Source organism: Chiloscyllium plagiosum, chromosome 22, assembly GCF_004010195.1.
Source record: "Chiloscyllium plagiosum isolate BGI_BamShark_2017 chromosome 22, ASM401019v2, whole genome shotgun sequence".
NCBI classification, from domain to species: Eukaryota; Metazoa; Chordata; class Chondrichthyes; order Orectolobiformes; family Hemiscylliidae; genus Chiloscyllium; species Chiloscyllium plagiosum.
In genome coordinates, this window is record NC_057731.1 from 28,621,586 (window position 1) to 28,645,948 (window position 24,363).

Sequence of the window (24,363 nt, forward strand, 5' to 3'; positions counted from 1 at the left end):
TTGTGGTCCTGCACATTCCTGTGCCCATGTATTTTACTCCTCAATGCATGTAAAGATTAACAGTCAGAGTGTTACATAAATATGCTTTTTGTCATTCTACAGTGGACTGATGTTTGATAGTAATCTTGCTTTCATGTGTTGAACATTTTCATTCATTAGCCAGCTTTTCCATCCTCTTCTACATACAAGGGGCAATTCCGCCAAAGAGGGCAATGGTCAGAACAACATTCTGAAAGAATTATTATTGCAACTTTGTACAAGATGACATCTGCCTTTTAACAAAACGGACTCGTTAAGAACATCAATCTGTTTCTTCAGAAGTCCCAGAGTTATCAGGTAAGCAGACTTTGGAAAACTGGATACAAGACAATAGAAACAAGCCATTCAGCTTAATGAGTCCATGCCCATCATTATGCTCCCAGCTCCTCCCTGCTTTTCTCTTCTAAATCTACCACAATAACCAACATCATCTTTTTCTTCACATTCTTATCCAATTTCTCCTTAAATGCATCAACGATATTTGTTTCAAGCACTCTGTACAGAGTCAGAGTGCCCTACAGCACAAATACAGACCCCCTCGGTCCAAGTCATTCATGCCGACCAAGTTTCCCAAACTAAACCAATCCTAATTACCTGCACTTGGCCCACATTCCTCTAAACCTTTCCTTTTCACAAAGCTATCCTAATGTCTTTTAAATGTTGTAATTGAACCTGCACCTACCACTTCCTGTCTGGAAGTTCAGTCCACATATGAACCACCTTTTGTGTGAAAATGTTACCTCTCAGGTCCCTTTTAAATCTTTCTTCTCTCATCTTAAAATTATGCCCACTAGTTTTGAACTCCCCAACCCGAGAGAAAAGACCTTTGCTATTCACCTTATCTAAGCACCTCATGATTTTATAAACCTCTTCAAGATTTACCCCTCAACTTCCTATGCTCCTGTGAAAGTAGTCCCAGCCTATCTAGCCTCTCCTTATAACTCAAATCCTCCAGTTCCGGTAACATCCTGGTAAATCTTTTCTGCGTGCAGAGTTTCTAATTTCCACCACTCTTCGACTAAAGAAATTTTTTCAAACTCCCTACTGTATTTTGTAGTGACTATTTTATACTGACAACCTCAAGTTATGCTTTTTCCCCACCAGAGGAACCAGTGTCTGAACAGAATTCCCAGCCTGGCTGCTCCTAAGTCCCTCCATGATAACCTACTGTATAGGGTTTGATTCAGCATAATGCAGGTGCAGCCACACCTTCCAGATACCAGAGAACCTGAAAACACCCCAATAAAGGCAACAGCAAACACCAGAGGGGGAGGGCAGTCAGGAGTTGAGTTGGGTGTGCGAATAGGCAGATCAAAGAGTTGGGGATGTCAGTTCTGGAGTTGCCAGGTGTCTGTGGTAGGGGCGAGTGTGTCGGGGTTGCGGCTGAATGGTATGCTGGGTCCAGGGAGGGATGTAGCCGAGGGATGAGCCAATGGTGTGTCAGTTTAATGGTTAGCTGGGAATTAGAACAGGTTTGAGTTCCTCTTCCATTGCCTGAGTAACTATTAAACTAGGGGCAACACGGTGGCTCAGTGGTTAGCACTGTTGCCTCACAGCACCAGGGTCCCAAGTTGCACATTCTCCCCGTGTCTGCATGGATTTCCTCTAGGTGCTCCAGTTTCCTCCCACAATCCAAAGATGTGCAGGTCAGGCGAATTGGCCACGCTAAATTGCCCATAGTGTTAGGTGCATTAGTCAGAGGGAAATGGGTCTGGGTGGGTTACTCTTCGGAGGGCCAGTGTGGACTGGTTGGGCAGAAGGGCCTGGTTCCACACTGTCTGGAATCTAGTCTAATCTAAAGTATGACAGACCCCCCCCCCATACTGTCTTACTCTCACTCAGATTTGGGGACTTTTACAGAGGAATCCAAGCACCAGATAATTGACCATCAGAATTTGAAAAAGTTGAAACTTTCAGGGCAATTTCTGTAGAGTCAGCTGTGTTGGGACTAAATGGTGCCAACACTTAATTCAAGTCTAAACTGCTGCAATGATTATCTTGCTCTTAGAAGGTTTGGGCCATTATCTCTGCATACACATTATCAAAACCTTTCACAATTTTTAAACTGTTGTTTGGTCATTCATCACTGTTCTGGTTTCAAGAGAGAAGACCTGGTCTGTCAGTACATTCCCCATATATCCACATAACTGAAGTCAGTCAAATGTGCTAAGTTTTCTCAATTAAATCATGACAGCTCCTGCACACAACTAACATTTGCCTATTAGAAAGGAGCAAAACAAAGGAGATCTCAAATAATTCCACAACAGTGAAATGCGTCACTCAATAACAACCATGCTTCACAGCTATAAATTTGGTGGTTAATTAAAAAAAGAACATTTGAGCACTAACCATCATGTACAAGGAGGTGTGGTCTAAGTCCACGTTCCTTCAAAATTTGACAAGCAGCAGGGGCAGGAGCAAAGACTTCACCCAAAGCGATATCAAATCCCAGGTTTTGCAACTTCGCCACAAACTTCTCCCGGGTGGCCTGAGTTTCGTTGGTGCAAAAACGCACCTTTAAATTGGCCTCTTTGATTCTGCACCAGAAAAAGTAAATCATTTACATTCAATCATGTTTTCAATTAAGGCAGATGTTTATCAGAATTACAACGAAGGAAAAAGAAGTCTCACAAATGACTGGCTCTGGAGCATTACGTAAGATTTCCTCAATGTATCAGCAATTTTATCAATATTAGACAGACACCAGGAACAAGTCTCACTGAGTCTTGAACTTGTGCCATGCTGGCAGCACTCGAGCAACTAAGTGAAATGATTGTAAATGGAAAGATGTGATGCTACTCAAATTTCTCACAAAATGCTTTCCATAACTTACTCTAAAGATAGCTGTCTTGTCAGACAGTTGAACTATGTTTCAATGCAAGCATTAAATGTAACAAAAGGGCATGATTAATATCATTAATGATAAGTGCTATTATTCCATAGGAATAGGAGTAGGGCATTCAGCCCTTTGAACCATTCAGCGTGATTATGGCCAATCAATCTCTTCAATGTCTTCTATCAATACTATCCCTATAACTCTTTATGACTTTGGGAATCATAAATTTATCACAATTCTACTTTAAACATACTCAAAGAATGAGCTTTCACAGGCCTCTTGTGTACAGTATTCCAAAGGCCCTCCAGAGTAAAACAAAATTCTCTTGATTTCAGAACTAAATGCCATCCTGCTTCATTTTTGAATTATATCTCTTGGTTTTAGACTGCCAAATGAGAGAAATAGTTTACCTACAGTTACCATGTCTATCCTGTTAAGTATTTTGTAAGTTTCAATGAGATCACCTCTTGTTCTTTGAACCTCTAGAAAATACAGGCCCAGTTACCCAATCTCTCTGTAGGACAATCTCACCAGCCTGGGAATAGATCCAGTGAACCTTTGTGACACTCCCTCTAGTGTGCGGGGAATTGTAATTTCATATTAAAGACGAGGCAAAAGAAAAGCAGAATAGATCCAACATAACACCTGAAAGTAATGGAAATACTCAGTGGGTCTGCTCGCACTTTTGGCGACAGAAATAGAGTTAACCCTTCAGGTTGATAATCATTCTTTGGGAATTATTCAGAGATGTAATTGGATTTGAGCAAGGGATAGGTGAAAGATGGGACAGATTGAATGATAGCAGATTTAGTCACAGCGCCAAAGGCAATGATGAAGGAGGAAAAAAAAACAAGAAAAGATGTGCCTTGAGCAGAAGTCCTCCTGCCCAAAAGTGAAAAAAAAAGTCAAAGAAAAAATTGAATTGAAAGGAACCAGAGATTACAGGCAGAAAATGTTGAACTCACTGTCGAATATGGAAGGCAATAAAATGCCTAATCCAAAAACGAGGTGCTGTTCCTCAAGGTGACATTAAACATCACCAGAACAATTCAATAGTCAAGGACAGGGTGTCAGCATGACAGGAAGGTGGAAACTTGAAATGACAGACCACTAGAAGCTCAAGGTCACATTGTGAGCTAAAGGGAGATTCTCTGCAAAGCAGCTACTCAATCTGTGTGGTATCACCAACACAGAGCAGCAAACACAGCGAAACAAATGAAAAGGAATGTATGTAAATTGCTGCTTCACTCATAAGGGGTATTTGGGTCTTTGGACAGAGAGGAGATGAAGGACCAGATGCTGCATCTCCTGCACCTCCATAGAAAGATGACTTGGGAAGGGAAAAGTGCCTATTGGCATGAGAGAGGAACAGACCAGAGTATCATGGAGGGAAGATTCCATTCAGAATGCTGGAAATGGAGAGGGAGATGTGGTTGCTACTGATATCACGCTGGAGGTGGTGGGAAAAATGGGAAATTATACACTGCGTGCTGTATACAAAGGCAGCGGTAGTCAACAGGAATTCTGTCATGGTTCTTGGAGAGAAGAAGGGGTGAGATCAGAAGCATGGGGAACAGATTCAACATGGTCAATGATCCTCTCAACATGCTGGGGGTTTCTCAAGTTGAGGAAATGAGATCGGACTACCAGAGTAACCATGTTTGTGGAACTTGGAGAGGAGGTAACAGCAAGGGCTGTTTGGGTTCGTTGAACTATATGGTAAAAAGCTGTGGAGGGAAGATAACTAGAGAAGATGGTGTTATGGCAATAGCTTGAAAGTGGTTGATGGGATCATGGTCTGGGAAGCTAGGAGGAGAAATGGATGGAGAATCAGAATTCAACTTCTGCAAGGAAGAGGTCAGTTACTAGACACAATGTCCCCACCCCTCATCATCTAATTTGATAACAATGTCTGGATTAAACTCAAGAAAACAGTGTAGCAAGTTCAAAGGAAGACAGGTTCAGGTGAGCAGTGAAACTAAGACAGCAAGGCCTAGGGTTAGGGAGAACATTGGGGACAGTGAGCAGGAGGGAGTTACTCCGAGTCAAAAAAAGAAAAAAAATGTTGATGAAGGCAATGGAAGAAAAGTTCAATACCATGTCAAATTTGAGACTGAGTAAAATGCAGTCCTAATGGGATAAAACTGAACCCTTTGTGAAAGTTAGTTCATTCATCAGAGTTGGGAAAGGTTGGAGGGAGTTGTGAATACGTGGAAAGAAATGAGATTAAAGAGAGATTAGGGAAAGGTATTTGTACCTATGGACAAAATACACTGGTGTTATACATGTGGGACATATGACCAGATCTGTTATTTCAATGCAAATAATGAAAATATAATCAACCTCAACAGTCAGGAATTTCCCTCCTGGAACTCCATGTAGAGTATGGGGCTGTTTCTCTTTCCCAAACCCAGCCCCAGTGGGGGAAGGGGGAATACGGGAAATTTTGGGGTTTTAGTAGAGATATTTCCTTGGCTCACACAGTAGTTCCCTGTCCAATTGAAGGGAATGGGTGGGTCCGAGGAACTGAAGAACCCAACAGATGCCAGGCCTTGTAGCCTCAGAGGAGCAACAAGCCGTAATAAAGGGCAAATAATAAGACTGGTGCTTCAACATGGAAGTCCCTGGTCACAAACACTTGTGAAACTATAAACAAAAAGATGGATCTGGCAGCTAGACTACAACAGGAGCAAGGGTATCTCCCTGCTGGATGGCCAGGTCGGGACAGACTCTGACTCAGACTCTGACTTGACCCTGCCTGCAGAGCTTGCCCCAGGCCGTCACTGCTGCCAGTCTCCATGCAGTTAAACTGCCTCCCGCCACTGTGGGAAACTAGATACTGTCTGGAAAATTCCCAGTTGGCTTCCTGAAATTGCAGTTAACAGGGCTCCAAACCAACCTAATACGTTTGATACATTTCTGAATATTTGTGGTTACCCATGGGGTACAGGAGTATGGAGATGGGATGGGTAAAAGACATTAAAAAGGTTTGACCAGTCATGATTGTATTGATTGGTGAGGCAGAATGGCCTCTGTTCCAGTGTTCACACTCCCAATCTCCTTTTAAAAGATTCACTAAAATACATGACTATAAGATTTTAAAAATCAAATCTAGGTCACAGCTGAAACATGGTTGCTTTGCATTTTAGGGAGTGGCAAAATGCACCTTATTATTAAACTTAAGTGGACAAAACAGACAGACACGTTTCTAATGACTGAACTCTTCTTAAATTTTGCCAAATATTCCATTGCAGGCAAATATATGTTGTGAATAGTAATCAACCCTTGGATAACAAAGCCATTGGTATTTATGAATGTTTGTGTTGGAAAGCACGTCAGTCTGCGATCTGAACAACAAAAAAGTGCATGACTTAACAGGTCTTTCTTAATGAGACCGATGATCAGTTTCTTTAGCACTATTTATCTTAGCTAATTACAGTGAGTGTGAATTATCAATTACAGTTAGAGGTAATTGCCCTTCATACAGAAAGCTTTTTTAGTTCATTCAGAGCCATTAATATAATGCTACAATTAACGGTCACATTTACATTACCAATATATCTCCATTGTTCTAAATTGTGAAGTAATTTCATTTTTCACAGGAGAGCTTCTCTTAATTTACTGATGCAATTGACTGAATAACTAGAGAGACTGTCATGGGGCTAATCAGTGATAATGAATTATCCTTTGACCTTGTAAGGGTAATGCACAACACATGCTCTCTCTGGATAACTACAGTTGACATCTGCTGGAACTTTCACTTTCACAAAGTTTGTGTTCACATATCGAGTCAAATACAGCTATTTAGAACATACATTCGCTCTGATAGTCTCGGGCAAAATCATTTCTCAACAATCAACATCAGTGGGCAGAATAAAAAAAAAGACATTGAAAAAATCATCAGTACAAGTTAAAACATTTAGCTGGAAACTCCCATTAAGGAAAGTGAAAGAAAATTTGATATCACTTTAGGTGTCACCAAAGATTCTTCTCTTCCAAATGTTTTTTAAAACATTTTCTAGCAAGAAGAATTTAGCTTTTTGTATAAAGACATAGACTATGTCACAAATTAGAAGAAAACATGTAACAAAGGTGATAATTATCTGTAAGTTAGAATGTAATTATCATTCTCAAAATTCATGGATCTTTGGTACGAGACTTTCAGGGATTAAACATACCATTTAAACAGTCAACTTCTGTGAAATGATAAATGTTGTACCCAATTTTTAAGAGTCAAAAATGTAATTTTGAGTTTCACCTGCATCATATCAACAGAGCATGACAATATATGGTGTTGTTGTTTACAGAATGGGAGAATAGATGGAAGGGTCTCAAATGATACTTTCAATGTTAGAATTTTCAATAGCGCTCATCCTTAGGTACAGATCATGAATTTTGGTTTGTAGGGTTGCAGAATGTTACGAGACTGGCTGCAGAACAGGGAGCACAATGTGATTCATTAAAATAAAATACCGAAAACAGTTTGTGAGTAACTTTAAAATGGTAGTTCCTTAGTACTATTAGGTTGTAAACATAATTCCTTGAAATGACCAGCCATGCATGAGATATTGTTGTTATTCCCTTTGCCCTATAAAGGCCAATCACCAAAACACAGGGAAAGCTGGCTTCCCTAATGTGCCAATATCGCCCTCAGGCTGCCTCGCAGAAGACAATTCAAATTGGAATCGTTTAAAAAGGCAAGTTTATACTGGCAATCGTCCTTCTGTTCATTTCCTACTGTGAGACTCCAGTGCCTAGTAAATAAAGTACAAAGCACTTCGATACGGTGACAGAAGAAAGATTAGATCCCCTACAGTGTGGAAACAGGCCCTTCAGCCCAAACAGTCCACCCCGACCCTCTCTGAAGAGGAACCCACCCAGACCCATTTCCCTCTGACTAATGTACCTAACCCTATGGGCTATTTACCATGGCCAATTCACCTGACCTGCACATCTTTGGAATGTGGGAGGAAACCCACGCAGACACGGGGAGAATGTGCAAACTCCACACAGTCACCCAAGGCGGGAATCAAACCCGGGCCCCAGGTACTGTGAGGCAGCAGTGCTAACCACTGTGCCACCATGCCATAAGGTCAGTGTAAAAAGAAAAATTTTGATGAATATGAAAAACCTTGCATTCTTACAGCACTGCACACAATGCAGTATTAATGGGGTCATGCAGAGATCAATTCTTACTGTTGACTCCATGTTCAATTCTACGTAAGTATGATGTATTCCAAAGTTAATAGAAAGCTAGTTCTGGAAAAGGTTCTCAATTATCGTTTTCTTTACAACATAAAGGATGGGTGATATCTATGCTACAGTGTCAACTCTACTCTAACACTTCTTCCATGCAAAGCACTAAGCTGTCCTTGAGGGCTCCAATTAAAACTACCTATTGTAGATATTTTAACTAATCTGATCAGACAACGGAGCAAATGTGACTTGAACCCAGGCCTTCCACTCAGTGGTAGGGACACTACCACTACATCACAAGAGCCGCAACTACCATTTGTACACCACGAGCAATTGCAGCATGTTCTGCAATCTCGAGAATCTTTGCTTGGATTGTTCACTGGCTCATTTCAAAATGATCCCTATTGCCTGAATCTCCTCTCAATTTAAATCCAACCAATTCTTTCGGGATTTCTTTATTTTGCTATAATGATAGGTTCTGTTATTTTTCCCTTTTTACTTGCTTTTTACAAACCCTGAAAGGCAGAAAGGAAATTAATGTTTTGCCAGACCAACAATATTTCTCTAAAACTGATAAGTGGTGTTAGACTGTGGCTTTACAAGGATTGTGCAAGGTAATTGTGTTACAGTGGGTGAAATGTTAGCATTTAGCTCTAGGTTCCAATCCAGCCTGGATTGATGGAATGGAAATTTTTCCTGTATCCTGACTAGAAGAGACCTATGCAAGTTAATTTAAGCAATTTCGATTCCTTCCTTGCAAGTACATCCTGTTCTAATCTGGAATTAATTTGGAAATTTCACTCATCCCCAGAATAAACGAGTAGAAAATGGAATATAGGTCATGCTGATACAGTAGAGGTGTACTTTCAAGGTGCGGACTGAGGCAAATTGTTGAATCATAATAGTGAGAATTTTGTATCTACCTGTGCTACAACTGACTTGAGAATGGCAGTGCTTAATTCTGATAGAGTGTCTGGGGAGCGATGGTCTAGTGTTATTGACATTAGGCTCTTAATCTAGAGACTCAGATAATGGTCTTTGGACCTGGTTTCAAATCCTACCATGGTAGGTGGTGGAAATTGAATTTAATTTTTTAAAAATCTGGACTTAAGAGTCTAATGATAACCATGAAATCATTGCTGATTATCAAGTTCTGGTTCCACTGGTTCATCAATGTCCCTTAGGGAAGGAAATCTGCCATCCTTACCTGGTCTGGCCTATGTGTGACTTCAGACCCACAGCAACGTGGTTTACTCTTAATAATTAAGGACGGGCTAGAAATGCTAGCCTAACCAGCAATGCCTACATTCCATGATTAAATAATGAATAATAAAAGGGAGAAATCCAACATTTCTCATTTGATTAGTCTAAAAAAATTAAAAGAATTGAAGTCACTCTATTTTGTCCTTAGTACTACATTCTGCTCATCCATGTGTGTAGTGCATTCCCATGATGCCACTGATAACACTGATAGGATGGAAGGGGGCAGGAGCGAGTGCCGGTAATTATGTCACTTACTGATACTACTATGAACTTTAAAGAACAGTACATTCTCTGACAAGTTCATTGTTAATGTCCAAATGATTTTTGAGCTGAAACAATTGTAAAGAACCAAGTATAAACATATCCCTTTCCGTGGACTAATTTCTGAAAGGTCATCTACCCCCTTTCCCTAGATTTCTTAAGCACACAGAATCCCTTTTCCAAACTGAATGTGTGACTGACCAAGTATCATGTTCCCAGATCCTGAACAATGTTATTCTCTAAATCATCCAGATCATTCTGCAATTGGTCAGGAGAAGGGGGTACGCACTGGTCTCCAGCCACCTGCATCTTCCCAAGGCTGGGAAAGAGAATCTGCTCACTGTGTCAGGAAAACACAAAGTGATCCATTCCATCTCAAACCATGTTGTACAATGCTGGCTAATCTATGGAAATGCTGTATTAACTGCTTATACAGCCACTCATCATTTTCAGATCAAATGCAGGACAGTCAGAGGAGTTTAAAAGTTGTTTGAAGATCTGTAGCTTAGCCACTACAAGACTGCTTTGAACTGACCTTTACCTCGCCCTAACAGGTCAGTCTGATGATGCCCCACAATGCAATTACTGAGCATCAGATGTGCAACTCCTTACAAATCACCCAGAATTCTACACATCTGCTGGCTGTCAGCATCTGCCACGCTCAGTCATGTGCAAATAATGAAAAGCATTTGTTATTGCCCCAGAACAGGTAAGCATTATGACAATTACTACACATCCCAACTGACCTTGTGTAAATCTAAATCCCATGACCCTTTAAGCTATGGATATTTGGATGTTGAAAGTGATCGACATCAATGAACGAATTTTGGACAAATTCTATCTTTTTCAGTTGCCAGCTGGAAGAGACAGAGAAACGTTCAGTTTTTGTACAATGTTGAAGAATGCAAATATTCCCCCATTGGAATATTTAACCGGGCAGCAGTATTTGGTTAAGACTTTGGAATAACTTTACTTTAATCCTGTGTGTCAGACTCGTAACACAGGAATATGTAAAATCTGGCAACAGAATTGAGTGAATCCCGTTCAGACTGTGAAAAGCCTCTGTAAGAGATTAATGTGCAATCAGGTATGTCAGTGTGTGAAACCCAAAATCATGTCCAGTTTGATAACAAAATTTAGAGATAGCACAGAACACTTAAAGTGGAAATGGAATAGAAGTGCCATATAGATACAGCAAAGAGTGCTCAAAGGCTGGGAAGACTGGAGTGAACTGTACACTGCTATCCCTCACCTGAAATCACTTCATTCGCAAGAAAAACACCAGTTATAGGTAAAATGTTCAATCTCTTAGCACTAACATCTCTTATTTTGTAAGGGAACGTAACATGATATGGAAAATTGTACAATAAACAGGGATCGCAGAAAGCAGTAGCCATGGAAACAAATATCAGGGGGAATTTATAAGATGCTTTGGATCACATTAAACTCAAGCGTTTTTGGAACAGTTCAAGGAGGAAAACTGAAGTTCCACAATCACGGCCGCAGCCGATTTCCTTGGAGTTACAAAGTCTGGACATAGCGATAGGGCCAACCTGTGTTTTGATTAGAGTGGTGCTGGAAAACCACAGCAGGTCAGGGCAGCATCCGAGGAACAGGAAAATCGACGATTCGGGCAAAAGCCCTTCATCAGGAGTGCAGGCAGGGAGCCTCCAGGGTGGAGAGATAAGTGGGGGGAGGGGGGTGGGGAGAAGGTAGCAAAGAGTAGCAAGTCTGTTTCAGTACATGGTTGAAGAGCATCAGGGCAGAGGAGATGACCTGGGGGTTGCAGTGAGAGAGAGACTCACAGATTCTTGTGGAGAGAGGAGGAGAACTTCTTCAAGGTTTTGATTTGTACAGAGACATGTACGGTAAATATGGTCACAAATCCAGAGTGTTAGAGTCTAGATTTGAGCAATTGATTTAATAGCAATCGATTTAATAGCAATCAATGGGATCAATTTTCAATGCACAATCAGGTTTGTGCTAAATGTGAGAAATGTGGAGGAACTACACTTCCAATCACAATAACTTCTCAAAGATTGATTCTCAAAACGTCTCTACTCCACACCTCATAACACCAGTAGGCTTCAAGTTAAAACGGTTAGAAATTCTTGTTTCCAATCCATCCAACTTCTACTACATGTTGAGTACGGAACTGAGGTGATTACTTCAAGTAATTTCCACAAGGAAATATTAATTACTGGTATATTTCACACATTCTTCACTGAAAGGGCAGAAGAGCAGAATGGCATTCTATGCCAATGGTTCCCAACCTTTTCAGTATTAAGATACAAACAATTCTATGGTCCACAGACTTTTTCCTGATAAATTGATTGCTCATAAATGTCACTTTTAACTAAACTTACTATAATTATGGCCAATCTAGAGAGGTTTGCAACATAGTGCAAACAATAAGCTAAAGAAGAATCAAAAGCTTTGTGTTTCAAATCCACTGCTAAACATACACTGTCTTCGACTGCAAACACAGACACTTTCAAAATCTGCTCAACTCGATTATTTCTAACTATTGACTAACAATGAGTCAGAACAAATCTCAAAGAAGAGTACATTACTAGTTTAGTGGGAAACCTGGGCATGCCTTTTGACCTGGGGAACAATTGCCGAGAGGCCACCCAAACGTTTTGCTCCATTGACAAGCTTTAGCTCCTGTTATCATCATGTATGACACTGTTGAAAATGTTAAGTTTGCAGAGGTATGTTGCTGCAAACAGTAACAGTATGGTCAGACATTGTTGGATAGTCATATGCCACAGTCAGCCAAAACACGTATAAAGACACCTTTCCAAACTTTAGCTTCATTGTGTGATCCATCTGTAGCTTTGTGTACTCCTCTTTTTCTTTTAAAATCAGCTTTTAAGATGAAACACTAGAAGCCATTGGATGAAACAGATCACATATCCAGTCATAATTTTCCACATTTGGTGAAGGGAAGTAAAATGTGAACTTCTCTTGCAGAGCTTTGAGATGTTCGAATGTGAGGCTGTGTATATCAATAGCTGTATTTGCAGCAGACGATGCCAGTAGAAACATCTCAAGTCAATCTCCTGCCACTGTCTCTTGTCAAAGCCATGGTTTTGACCCTAAAGCTTAAAGTTTATCACATCATTATACTGTCTCTGAACATTTCTTGGCTTTCTTTTTTGAGTTCAGATGTTTCATTGACGAAATTAGCAGATGAATTGTTTATTTTAACAAGCAACCTTTCCATTTCTTCTCAGAATCTAAGACTTTGATCAGTGGCATAATTAAAAAATTTCCAAAAATATTCATATTATCTCCTAACTATTATCTCCAGGTCAGCTCTGGCTCATTTGTGAATCACCTTAAGTTGGTGACCTCTGGTTCATGATCTTCCCACTTTCTCTCTAAGCAGCCGCTTGGAGGTTCCTGAGATTCCAGTTTTGGAATTTGAGGGTGCATGGACCTCGGAGATGTGAGCACTGAAGAAAAATTACGGCGTGCATTCTCCAACAATGAAATCAGTTTCTTTCTGTCTCCTCTAATCTGATGTTTCACTTTTGTCAAATCACCTCTCTATATTCTCTTCTTCGAGAAAATATTCGCAGATTCACCAGTCTACCTACATAACTGAAGTCTCTCATACCTAGAACCATTCCCTTAAATCTTTTCTGCACCATAGAGTCATAGAGTCTGTTTCTGTGCCATACATCTCTTCGGTCCAACTCATTCATACATCCCAACCTAATCTAGTCCTACTTGCCAGCACCCGGCCCAAACCCTTCCTATTCACATACCCATCCAGACGCCTTTTAAATGTTGCAATTGTACCAGCCTCCAGTACTTCCTCTGGCAGCTCATTCCATACACGTACCACCCTCTGCGTGAAAATGTTGCCCCTTAGGTCTCTTTTATATCTTTCCCCTCTCACCCTAAATCTATGCCCTCTAGTTCTGGACTGTCCCACACCAGGGAAAAGACTTTGTCTATTTATCCTATCCATGCCTCTCATGATTTTATAAACCTCTATAAGGTCACCCCTCAGCCTCAGATGGTCCAGGAAAAACAGCCCCAGCCTGTTCAACCTCTCCCTATAGTGCAAACCCTCCAACCCTGGCAACATTGTTATAAATCTTTTCTGAACCCTTTCAAGTTTCACAACATCCTTCCAATAGGAAGGAGACAAGAATTCGATGTAATATTCCAAGAGTGGCCTAACCAATGTCCTGTACAGTTGCAACATGACTTCTTCACTATCTACTTGTGACTCTACTTTTAAGGAGCTATGAACCTGCACTCCAAGGTCTCTTTGTTCACCAACACTTTCTAGGACCTTACCATTAAGTGAATAAGTCCTGCTAAGATTTGCTTTCCCAAAATGCAGCACCTTGCAGTTATCTAAATTAAACTCCGTCTGCCATTCCACAGCCCATTGACCCATCTAATCAAGATGTCGAACTTCATATTTCCTAAACTGAGGTGGCCAAAGAAAACAAAAGGCATGAAAGGCAGAAAGAAATAAAGCGGTTCACAAATTGTTCTCCCACAGAAGCTTACTTTCTCAATAAATCTCTAAAACACTGCCTGACATATTTAAAGAAACGAAAATATTTGAAATACCACAATTCAGATGTGAATATTTGCACAGAGAGATTGTCCATCTTAATGAAAATGGCAACAGCGACATAAATCCTGAACTTCTGAAACCTGGAACTGGCCCCTGCCATCTTTGCAGGGTGGATAGTACAGGAGGTGGAGGTGGGAGGGTGGGGTGGGGGAGTTTTAATTTACACATCTATGATTCACAGAGGCACCTGTCTCAGTCCACTCTGATTTTTGTTAGGGCATGTATGGATATTGAACTGTAAGATTTGTTGTAATGTATGCTGTAATCTGTATAAATCTCGAAAGTGTTTTGTATTTTTTTGTAATTTGGCAGATTGTGTTTTCACCTTCTGTGTAAAGCTTCTGTCCATATGAGTGTACTAAATAAACAAAATGATTTCCCATTCTCCTATCCTCTATTAATTTGCAAACTTAACCTATATAATAGTTGGCATGGTAGATATAAGGGCAAAAGGTGGTAATTTGGGCAGATGGGTTTCTATGAGTTGGCAAAAGGCTATTAGGAAACATATGGGTTGAGTCGAGAGATATAGGCTGGAATGAAAGGTATGAGGCACCTTGGGGTACAGATAGGGCATAGTTTGGAATGGAGGGAATGAGGGCAATAGAGGTGCGTATAGGGGCACAGGTTGGCATTATTGGACATGCAGTGTGGTGGGGTGAGGGCTATTTTAAAGCTGGGACAAAGTGCTGGAGCACTGAGGTGGGCCTTTCAAAAAACTTACCCCTACACTGGACAACCATCTGATGAAGGAGCAGTGCTCTGAAAGCTAGTGCTTCCAAATAAACCTATTGAACTGTAACCTGGTGTTGTGTGATTTGTAACTTTGTCCACCCCTACATTGGCATCCTTGTGGCTGCTTCCGAACACTTTTCAGGGCAGGCAGCCACAAATGCAATAACTGCAGCCCTTCCCCCACCCAAAATTAAAATTGAAATTGTCCTCACGTAACCTCAGAACAAAGTTTCACACCACAGAATGCACAGAGCTTGACAAACAATTAATTCATTCCCACCTGTGGGGTCCTGAATGTAGAAATGTGGACGTGATCTTTAGCATACTATTCTCTCTAAAGTTAGTTCTATAATAACTGCCTTCTGTAATTCCATGCTAATCTTTTCTCAGTGGATTACACAATTAGAATGTTAGACAATTCCAAACCTGTGTAATGTATTACAGATATTATTGTTGCAATATCCTCTCCAGCTTTAAATTAGGTGGTGTAGTTGGATTATCCATTACCCAATTACACATCAGGCAGCTTGGCCTTTCAATTTAACGCATCCATTTAGAGCACTAACCTAAAGTACAATAGTTAGAAATGTGTGCATTCTGTTACGTGATCAGTTTGATACACCAAGCTCTTTTCCCATCCAATTGTAAAAGCAGCGGAAATATATTGCTACTCAAAGCATTTGTGGCTCAGCCTGCTCACACTTTACCTGGAAACCACAGGTTTCCATAAGCTGCTAAAAGCCATCCTGCAGATGCAGCAAACAATTAGAAATGATACGTTGGCCTTCATTGTAAAGGGATTTGAGCACATGATTAAAGATATCTTGCTACAATCTACACTACCTTAGTGAGGCCACAGCTGGTGTATATATGGATGGTTTTGATCTCCTTATCCTAAGGAAGATATATTTTCTGGCTTGCTGAGCTGGAAATTTCATCACCATACTAGGTAACATCACCAGTGTGCCTCTGGATGAAGCACTGGTTGTATGGCCCACTTCTTATTTGTGTGTTTAGGTTTCCTTGGGCCAACGATGTAATTTCATGCGATTATGTCATTTTCTGTTCTTTTCCTCGGGGGTGGTAAATGGTATCAGAGTCAATGTGTTTGTTGATGGAGTTATGGTTGGAATGCCAAGTTTCTAGGATTGGCGTTCTCTGTTTGGCTTGTCCTAGGATCGATGTGTTGTCCCAGTCGAAATGGTGTCCTTCCTTGTCTGTATGTAAAGATACTAGTGAGAGTGGGTCATGTCTTTTTGTGGCTAGCTGATGTTCATGTATTCGCGTGGCTAGTTTTCTGCCTGTTTGCCCAATGTTATAGTTCTTGCAAGGTATTTTATAATTGACATTAGGTTTGCTTGTTGTCTGTGTAGGGTCCTTCGAATTCATTAGCTGCTTTTTTTTTTAGTGTGTTGGGGGTTTGTGGGCTATCATGATGCCAAAAGGTCTGAGTAGTCTTGCAGTCATTTCCAAGATGCCTTTGATGCAGGGGAGAGTGGCTAGGGTTTCTGGACGGAAATGACTTCCAGACTACTCAGACCTCTTGGCATCATGGTAGCCCACAAACTCACCAACATACTTAAACAGCAGGTAATGAATTTGAAGGACCCTACACAGACAACAAGCAAAACTAATGTCAGATACAAAATACCTTGCAAGAACTATTACAAACACTACATTGGACAAACAGGCAGAAAACTAGTCACCAGAATACATGAACATCAACTAGCCACAGAAAAACATGACTCGCTCTCACTCTGATCTTTACACACAGATGAGAAAGGACACCACTCGAATAAGCCAAACAGATACACGCATGAGAATTCCTAGAAGCATGGCATTCCAACCCAGAACTCTGTCAACAAACAGATTGACTTGGATCCCATAAAGCACCACCTGAGAAAAAGAACTGGAAATGACATCACCATATAAGACCATAAAACATAGGAGCGGAAGTAAGGCCATTCGGCCCATCGAGTCCACTCCGCCATTCAAAAATGGCTGATGGGCATTTCAACTTCACTTACCCGCATTCTCCCCGTAGCCCTTAATTCCTTGTGACATCAAGAATTTATCAATTTCTGCCTTGAAGACATTTGGTGTCCCAGCCTCCACTGCACTCTGCGGCAATGAATTCCACAGGCCCACCACTCTCTGGCTGAAGAAATGTCTCCACATCTCTATTCTGAATTTACCCCCTCTAATTCTAAGGCTGTGTCCACGGGTCCTAGTCTCCTCACCTAACGGAAACAATTTCCTAGCGTCCACCCTCTCCAAGCCATGTATTATCTTGTAAGTTTCTATTAGATTTCCCCTTAATCTTCTAAACTCCAATGAATACAATCCCAGGATCCTCAGCCGTTCCTCATATGTTAGACCTACCATTCCAGGGATCATCCGTGTGAATCTCCGCTGGACATGCTCCAGTGCCAGAATGTCCTTCCTCAGGTGTGGGGACCAAAACTGGACACAGTACTCCAAATGGGGCCTAACCAAAGCTTTATAAAGTCTCAGTAGCACAACAGTGCTTTTATATTCCAACCCTCTTGAAATGACATCACCAACCCAAGGAAACCTAAACACAAATAAAAAGCAGGCCATACCCCCAGTACTTCATTCAGAGGCTCACTGATGATGTTACCTAGTATGGTGATGAAATGTCTGAAACCAAACCTTCCAGCTCAGCAAGTAATACTACATCCAGAACCTCAACCTGAGCTACAAATCTTCTCAAAACTCGCTAGATATATTTTGCTTACAGGGAGTGTAATAGAGATTCACCAGATTTATCCCTGGGATGATGGATTATGGAGAGATGGGGAAGTCAACTCTGGATTCCCGAGAGTTTTGAAGAATGAAATATATGTTCATTTCCAGAATTCTTTAGGGCAATGTAAGGGTGGATGTAAAAGTTTTGCTTAGCTGAGAGTCCAGAACCAGGGCCACAACCTCAGCACCATTTAAGGAGGAGGAACTTCTTCACTTAGAAAGTGGTGAATCTTTTGAATTCTCTATGCAGTGGATTGTGGAAGCCAAATTATTCAGCATCTTCAAGATATAAATCAATAGATGTCTGGAGGCTAGTGATATGAAGGGATATTGAGGCAATGCAGGAACGTGGCATTGAAGTAGATGAGTCTGCTCAATAGCTTCTGTGGCTTACTCCTGTTCCTCTGTTCCAAAACAGCAGCACAAAGGGTCAGATAAACCATTTTGGTTTAAAATCAATGAGGATCTCATTTGTTTATTTGGTTTGATCTTGAAATTTGGTTTGTGAGTGTTAGCAAACTCCAAATTCTCCTACATGTTTTTATTATTGGCATTTCATAAAAAGCATAAACTAAAAAGTTTCCTGTGAAAAGCTCACATATTATTCAGTGTAGATTCTCCATCAGTTGTTTTGGGGTTTACGAATATTTTGAGGGGTGGGGGTGGAGACAGGAGTCACACAAAACTCTCTCCAAATTTGTGAACGATAAAACACTGGGAGGAGCCAAAAAATAGTAGGGCAAATCTCTACTATAAAACCACAAAGAAGGTTTATAGGATCTTTGGATTTATAAACAGAGGCACAGAATATAAAAGCAAGGAAGCGATACTACATCTCTACAAATCATTGGTCAGACCACATTTGGAGTAATTTGTTCCGTTAAGGAAAGAAGTTAAAGCTGTGGAGAGAGTTCAAAGGAGATTTCCTAGAATGACATCAGGAATGAAGGATTTTAGATATAAAGGAAAGATTATGGGTAATCCAAGATGGAGGATGGGAAAACATTGACTGTAACAGCTGCTCTTTTTTTGATGTATTTTCAGTGTAGGAGCTGATCTCCTTGATTTCCAGGAGTAGTAATTACTGTTTTATAAGCTGTTGCAACTTTGGAACTTTGGGAACAAAAAGAGCAAAACAATGACATTTTAAAAAGGAGGAAGACAGACAAAGGCGGTGACCACATGATAAGTGAATCAAATGGAGAAATAAACCTGCACTGTTCTGCTGTATCATTGCAAATATCTCTGGACATTGGCGTTGTCGAAGAAAAATTAACAAACAGCAAAATTCACAGCTGACCTTGGAGAAATCTGTATGGGAGAGCTCACAGCATGGGAGCTGCTAAGTGGCTTTTTAAAGTGTAACCTTACATTTTGTTTTGGTAAATATACAACAGTGAGTAGAGTGGGCTCATTTTTTGATTACAGGCTTTCCCTGGGTTATGAACGCCCAACTTATGAACACTCGTACTTATGAAGTGACCTCCGTAAAGCGTACTGTTTTAAAAAAAATTACATACAAGGGTTCATAAGTATGGGTGGTTGTAAGTCGGACTAATTTGCATAACGCTCAAAACGTTGCGCTGTACTGTAGTTACATTTATTACGATTACTGTATTATTATATTTAAGATATTTTCGGTAAAAGATATACTATATACTAAGATAAACATTTGACTAATTGACACTATACGTGAACAGTATGTAACTGTTCTGACTTACGAACAGACTTAAAAACGGAACACATTCGTAACCCGGGACTTCCAGTATATGTTTTATTGAGATCTGTCTCTTGATTAAACTTTAAAAATATAAAACATAGGTACTTAGTTAGCCTCGAGGAATGTTTTTTTACAGCAGTAGGACTGTCCTATTTTCTGGGTCTATACATTGTTAAGGTGCAAAGATGGTCTTTAGTAGATGCTCTTTCTGTCGGATGTGGGAGAGTAAAGAGAGTTTCTATATTACTGATGATTATGTCTACAGGAATTACATTTGCTTATGAAACCTCTGGAATGCATGGATTGGTTGGATCAGCAGTTAGAGGCAATCATGAATTTACAAGAGCTGGGGGTGTGATGGATGGCAGTTATAGGAAGGGAGATGAACTGAAGATACAGTCATGTAGATGGACTACCTCCAGGAGGGGGAGGTAGGCAGTCTCCTGTGGCTATCCCCATCTTAAATAAGTATGCTGCTTTGGAAAATGTAGGGGGTGATGGACTCTCAGGGGAATGTAGCACTGACAGCTAGGCTCCTGGTGCTGAGAATGGCTTAATGTAATCAGGGGTACATCAGGTTCCAAGTGATCGATTATGATAGAGGATTCTTTAGTCAGAGGCACAGAAAGACATTTCTGCGCCCAGCAACAAGACATCAGAATGGTGTGTTGCCTCCCTGTGCCAGGATCAAGGATATCTCGGAGAAGGTGTAGAATATTCTCAAAGGGGAGAGGGACCAACTGGAGGTCATTGTACACATTGGAACTAATGACATAGGAAAGAAAAAGGATGAGATTCTGAGGAGAAAATATGGGAAGTTTAGCAGAAATTTAAAAAGAAGTCCTTGAAAGTAGTAATATCTAGATTATTCCCAGTGCTACAAGCTACTGACGGTAGGAATAGGAGGACAGAGCAGATGAATATGTGGCTGAGGAGCTGGTGCAGGGGAGAAGGATTCACATTTTTGGATCACTGGAATCTCTTCTGGGGAAGAAGTGCCCTGTTTAAGAAGGACAGATTGCGCCTGAATTGGAAGGGGACTAATATAATGGCAGGAAGATTTGCAAGAGCTGCTCAGGAAGATTTAAACAAGTAAAGGGGGTGGGGGGGGGGTTCCCAAGGAGATAACGAGGAAAGAGATCAGTCTGAGACTGGTGCAGTTGGGAACTAGAGCAAATCAAATAGTCAGATCAGGCAGGAACACAGCAGAGAATGAGGTAGACTGATAAATTAAGCTACATTTATTACAATGCAAGAGTTTTAACAGGAACTCAGGACATGGTTGGGAACATGGGCTTGGGATATCATAGCGATTGTAGAGATGTGGCTCATAGATGGACAGCACAGTCAGCTTAATGTTCCAGGGTACAGATACTTTAGGAAGGATTGAAAGGGGAACAAGAGAAGGGGGAGTGGCGTTTTTGATTAGGGGTAATATTACGGCTGTACTTAGGGGGGATACTCCTGGGAGTGTGTTGGGGGAAGTTATTTGAGTGGAACCGAGAAATAAGAAAAGGATGAGAACCTTACTAGGATTGTGCTAGAGACACCTCCCAACAGTCAGCAGGAAATTGAGAAACAAACTGTAGGAATAATAGGTTATTTATGGTAGGGGATTTTAAGTTTCCAAACATAGACTTGGACTGCCATGGTGATAAAGGTTTAGATGGAGAGGAAGTTGTTAAGTGTGTACAATAACATTTTCAGATTCAGTATGTGGATATACCTACTAGAGAAGGTGCAAAACCTTCTTTTGGGAAACAAGGCAGGGCAGATAACTGAGGTCTCAACGGGGGAGCACTTTGGGACCATAGAGTCATAGAGATGTACAGCATGGAAACAGACCCGTCCACGCCGACCAGATATCCCAACCCAATCTAGTTCCACCTCCAATCTGGTCCATATCCCTCCAAACCCTTCCTATTCATATACCCATCCAAATGCCTCTTAAATGTTGCAATTGTACCAGCCTCCACCACATCCTCTGGCAGCTCATTCCATACACATACCACCCTGTGCGTGAAAAAGTTGCCCCTTGGGTCTCTTTTATATCTTTCCCCTCTCACCCTAAACCTTTGCCCTCTAGTTCTTGACTCCCCGAACCCAGGGAAAAGACTTTGTCTATTTATCCTATCCATGCCCCTCATAATTTTGTAAACCTCTATACGGTCACCCCTCAGCCTCCGACGCTCCAGGGAAAACAGCCCCAGCCTGTTCAGCCTCTCCCTATAGCTCAAATCCTCCAACCCTGGCAACATACTTCTAAATTTTTTCTGAACCCTTTCAAATTTCACAACATCTTTCCGATAGGAAGGAGACCAGAATTGCATGCAATATTCCAACAGTGGCCTAACCAATGTCCTGTACAGCTGCAACATGACCTCCCAACTCTTGTACTCAATACTCTGACCAATAAAGGAAAGCATACCAAATGCCTTCTTCACTATCCTATCTACCTGCGAGTCCACTTTCAAGGAGCTATGAACCTGCACTCCAAGGTCTCTTTGTTCAGCAACACTCCCTAGGACCTTACCATTAAGTGTATAAGGCCTGCTAAGATTTGCTTTCCCAAAAATTTTTAATGTTTTAAAATAGTGATGGAAAAGGTTACAGCAGATCTAAAAGTTAAAGCTCTAAATTGGAGGAAGACCAATTTTGACAGGATTAGGCAAGAACTTTCAAAAGCTGCTTGGGGATGGATATTCACAGGTAAAGGGATGGTTAGAAGGTGGGAAGCCTTCAAAAATGAGATAACGAGAGTCTAGAGACAGTATGCTCCTATTAGGATGAAAGGCAAGGTTTACAGGAGTAGGGAATGCCAGACAACTAGAGAAACGTTTTGGTCAAGAAAAATAAGGAAGCATATGTCAAGTATCGGGATCGATTTAATCCCTAGAAGAGAATAAAGGCAATAGAAGTATACTTAAGCAGGAAATCAGGAGAGCAAAAAGGACACATAAGATAACTTTGGCAAATAGGGTTAAGGAGAATCCCAAAGGGATTTTATAAATACATGAAGGACAAAAGGGTAACTGGGGAGAGAATAGGGCCCCTCAAAGATCAGCAAGGCAACCTATGTGTAGAACCACAGGAAATGGGGGAGATACTAAACAAATATTTTGCATCAGCGTTTATTGTGGAGAAAGATATGGAAGATATAGAACATGGAGAAATGAATAGCGACATCTTGAAAAATGTTCATGTTAGAGAGGTGGTGGTACTGAACGGCTGAAAATTCAATGGTGGATAAATTGTGGGACCTGATCAGGTATATCCTAGAACACAGTGGGGAAGCTAGGGAAGTGATTGCTGGGCCCCTTGCTGAGATGTTTATACCATTGGTGGCCACAGGTGCCAGAAGACTGGAATGGCTAACATGGTTGCCACTACTTAAGAAAGGTGGTAAGGAAAAGCTAGGGAACTATAGATTGGTGAGCCTGACATCAGTGGTTGGCAAGTTGTTGGAGGAAATCCTCAGAGACAGGATTTACATATATTTGGAAAGGCAAAGACTGATTAGGGATAGTCAACATGGCTTTGTGCAGGAAAATTGCGTCTCACTAAATTAATTGAATTGCTTGAAGAACTAATCAAGAGGGTTGATGAGGGCAGAGCCGTGGACGTGATCTATATGGACTTCAGTAAAGTGTTTGACAAGGTTCCTCATGACAGACTGGTTAATAAGATTAGATCATGTGGAACACAGAGAGAATTAGCCTCGAAGGTAGAAGACAGAGACTGGTGCTGGAGGGCTGCTTTTCAGACTGGAGACCTGTGACCAGTGGAATGCCACAAGGATCAGAGCTGGGTCCACTGCTTTTTTCATTTAAATAAATGATTTCAATGTGAACATACGATGTACAGTTGGTAAGTTTGCAAATGACATCAAAATTGGAGGTGTAGTGAACAGTGAAGACGGTTCACTACTTCAGAGTACAACGGGATCTTGATCAGATGGGCCAATTGGCAAAGGAGTGGCAGATGGAGTTTAATTTTGATAAATGTGAGGTGTTGCACTTTGATAAGGCAAAACAGGGCAGGACTTATACACTAAATTGTAAGGTCCTGTGGAGTGTGGCTGAACAAAGAGACCTTGGAATGCAGGTTCATAGTTCCTTGAAAATGGAATTGCAGGTAAATGTGATGGTTAGTAAGGTGTTTGGTACACTTACTTTTAATGGTGAGGGCATCATGTATAAAAGAGTTGGGAGGTCATGTTGTGGCTGTACAGGACATTGATTATGCCACTTTTAGAAAAGTGCGTTCAATTCTGGTCTCTCTGCTGTAGGAAGGATGTTGTGAAACTTGAATGGGTTCAGAAATTATTTACAAGGATGTTGCCAGGGTTGGAGTGTTTGAGCTGTAGAAAGAGACTGAATAGGCTGGGGCTATTTTCCCTGGAGTGTCAGAGGATGAGGGGTGAATAGGGTAAATAGACAAGGACTTTTCCCTGGGGCAGGAAATCCAAAGCTAGTGGGCATAGGTTTAAGGCGAGAGGAGAAAGATTTAAAAGGGACCTGAAGGGCAACATTTTCCTCACAGAGGGTGGTGTGTGTATGGAGCTGCCAGAGATGGTGGTGGAGGCTGGAACAATTACAACATTTAAAAGAAGGGCAGAAGAAGGATAAGAGGTGACTTGATAGAGGTGTACAAGATGATGGGAGGCATAGATATAGTGGATAGCCAGAGAATTTACCCCAGGAAATAGATATCACGAGGGGGCATAATTTTAAGATGATTTGTGAAAGGTTTAGGGGAGATGTCAGAGGTAGGTTCTTTACACACAGAGTGGTGGGCGCATGGAATGCACTACCAACAGTGGTAGTCGAGTCAAATACATTAGGGACATTTAAGTGACTCTTGGATAGGCACATAGAAGACAATACAATGAAAGGCATGTAGGTTCGTCTGATCTTAGAAGGTCAGCACAACATCGAG

At 41.1% G+C, this 24,363-nt stretch overlaps 1 protein-coding gene across 3 annotated transcripts in view; it reads right to left on the reverse strand.

Moving 5' to 3' along the window:
- The window catches only part of LOC122561158 (phospholysine phosphohistidine inorganic pyrophosphate phosphatase), a 194,819-nt gene that overhangs the window by 122,808 nt on the left and 47,648 nt on the right, over positions 1-24,363 (reverse strand). For all 3 annotated transcript variants that reach the window (XM_043712654.1, XM_043712652.1, XM_043712653.1), the window contains one exon: positions 2,389-2,576. In XM_043712654.1, the coding sequence (XP_043568589.1) occupies positions 2,389-2,576 (188 nt within the window). The remainder of the gene's footprint in view (positions 1-2,388; positions 2,577-24,363) is intronic.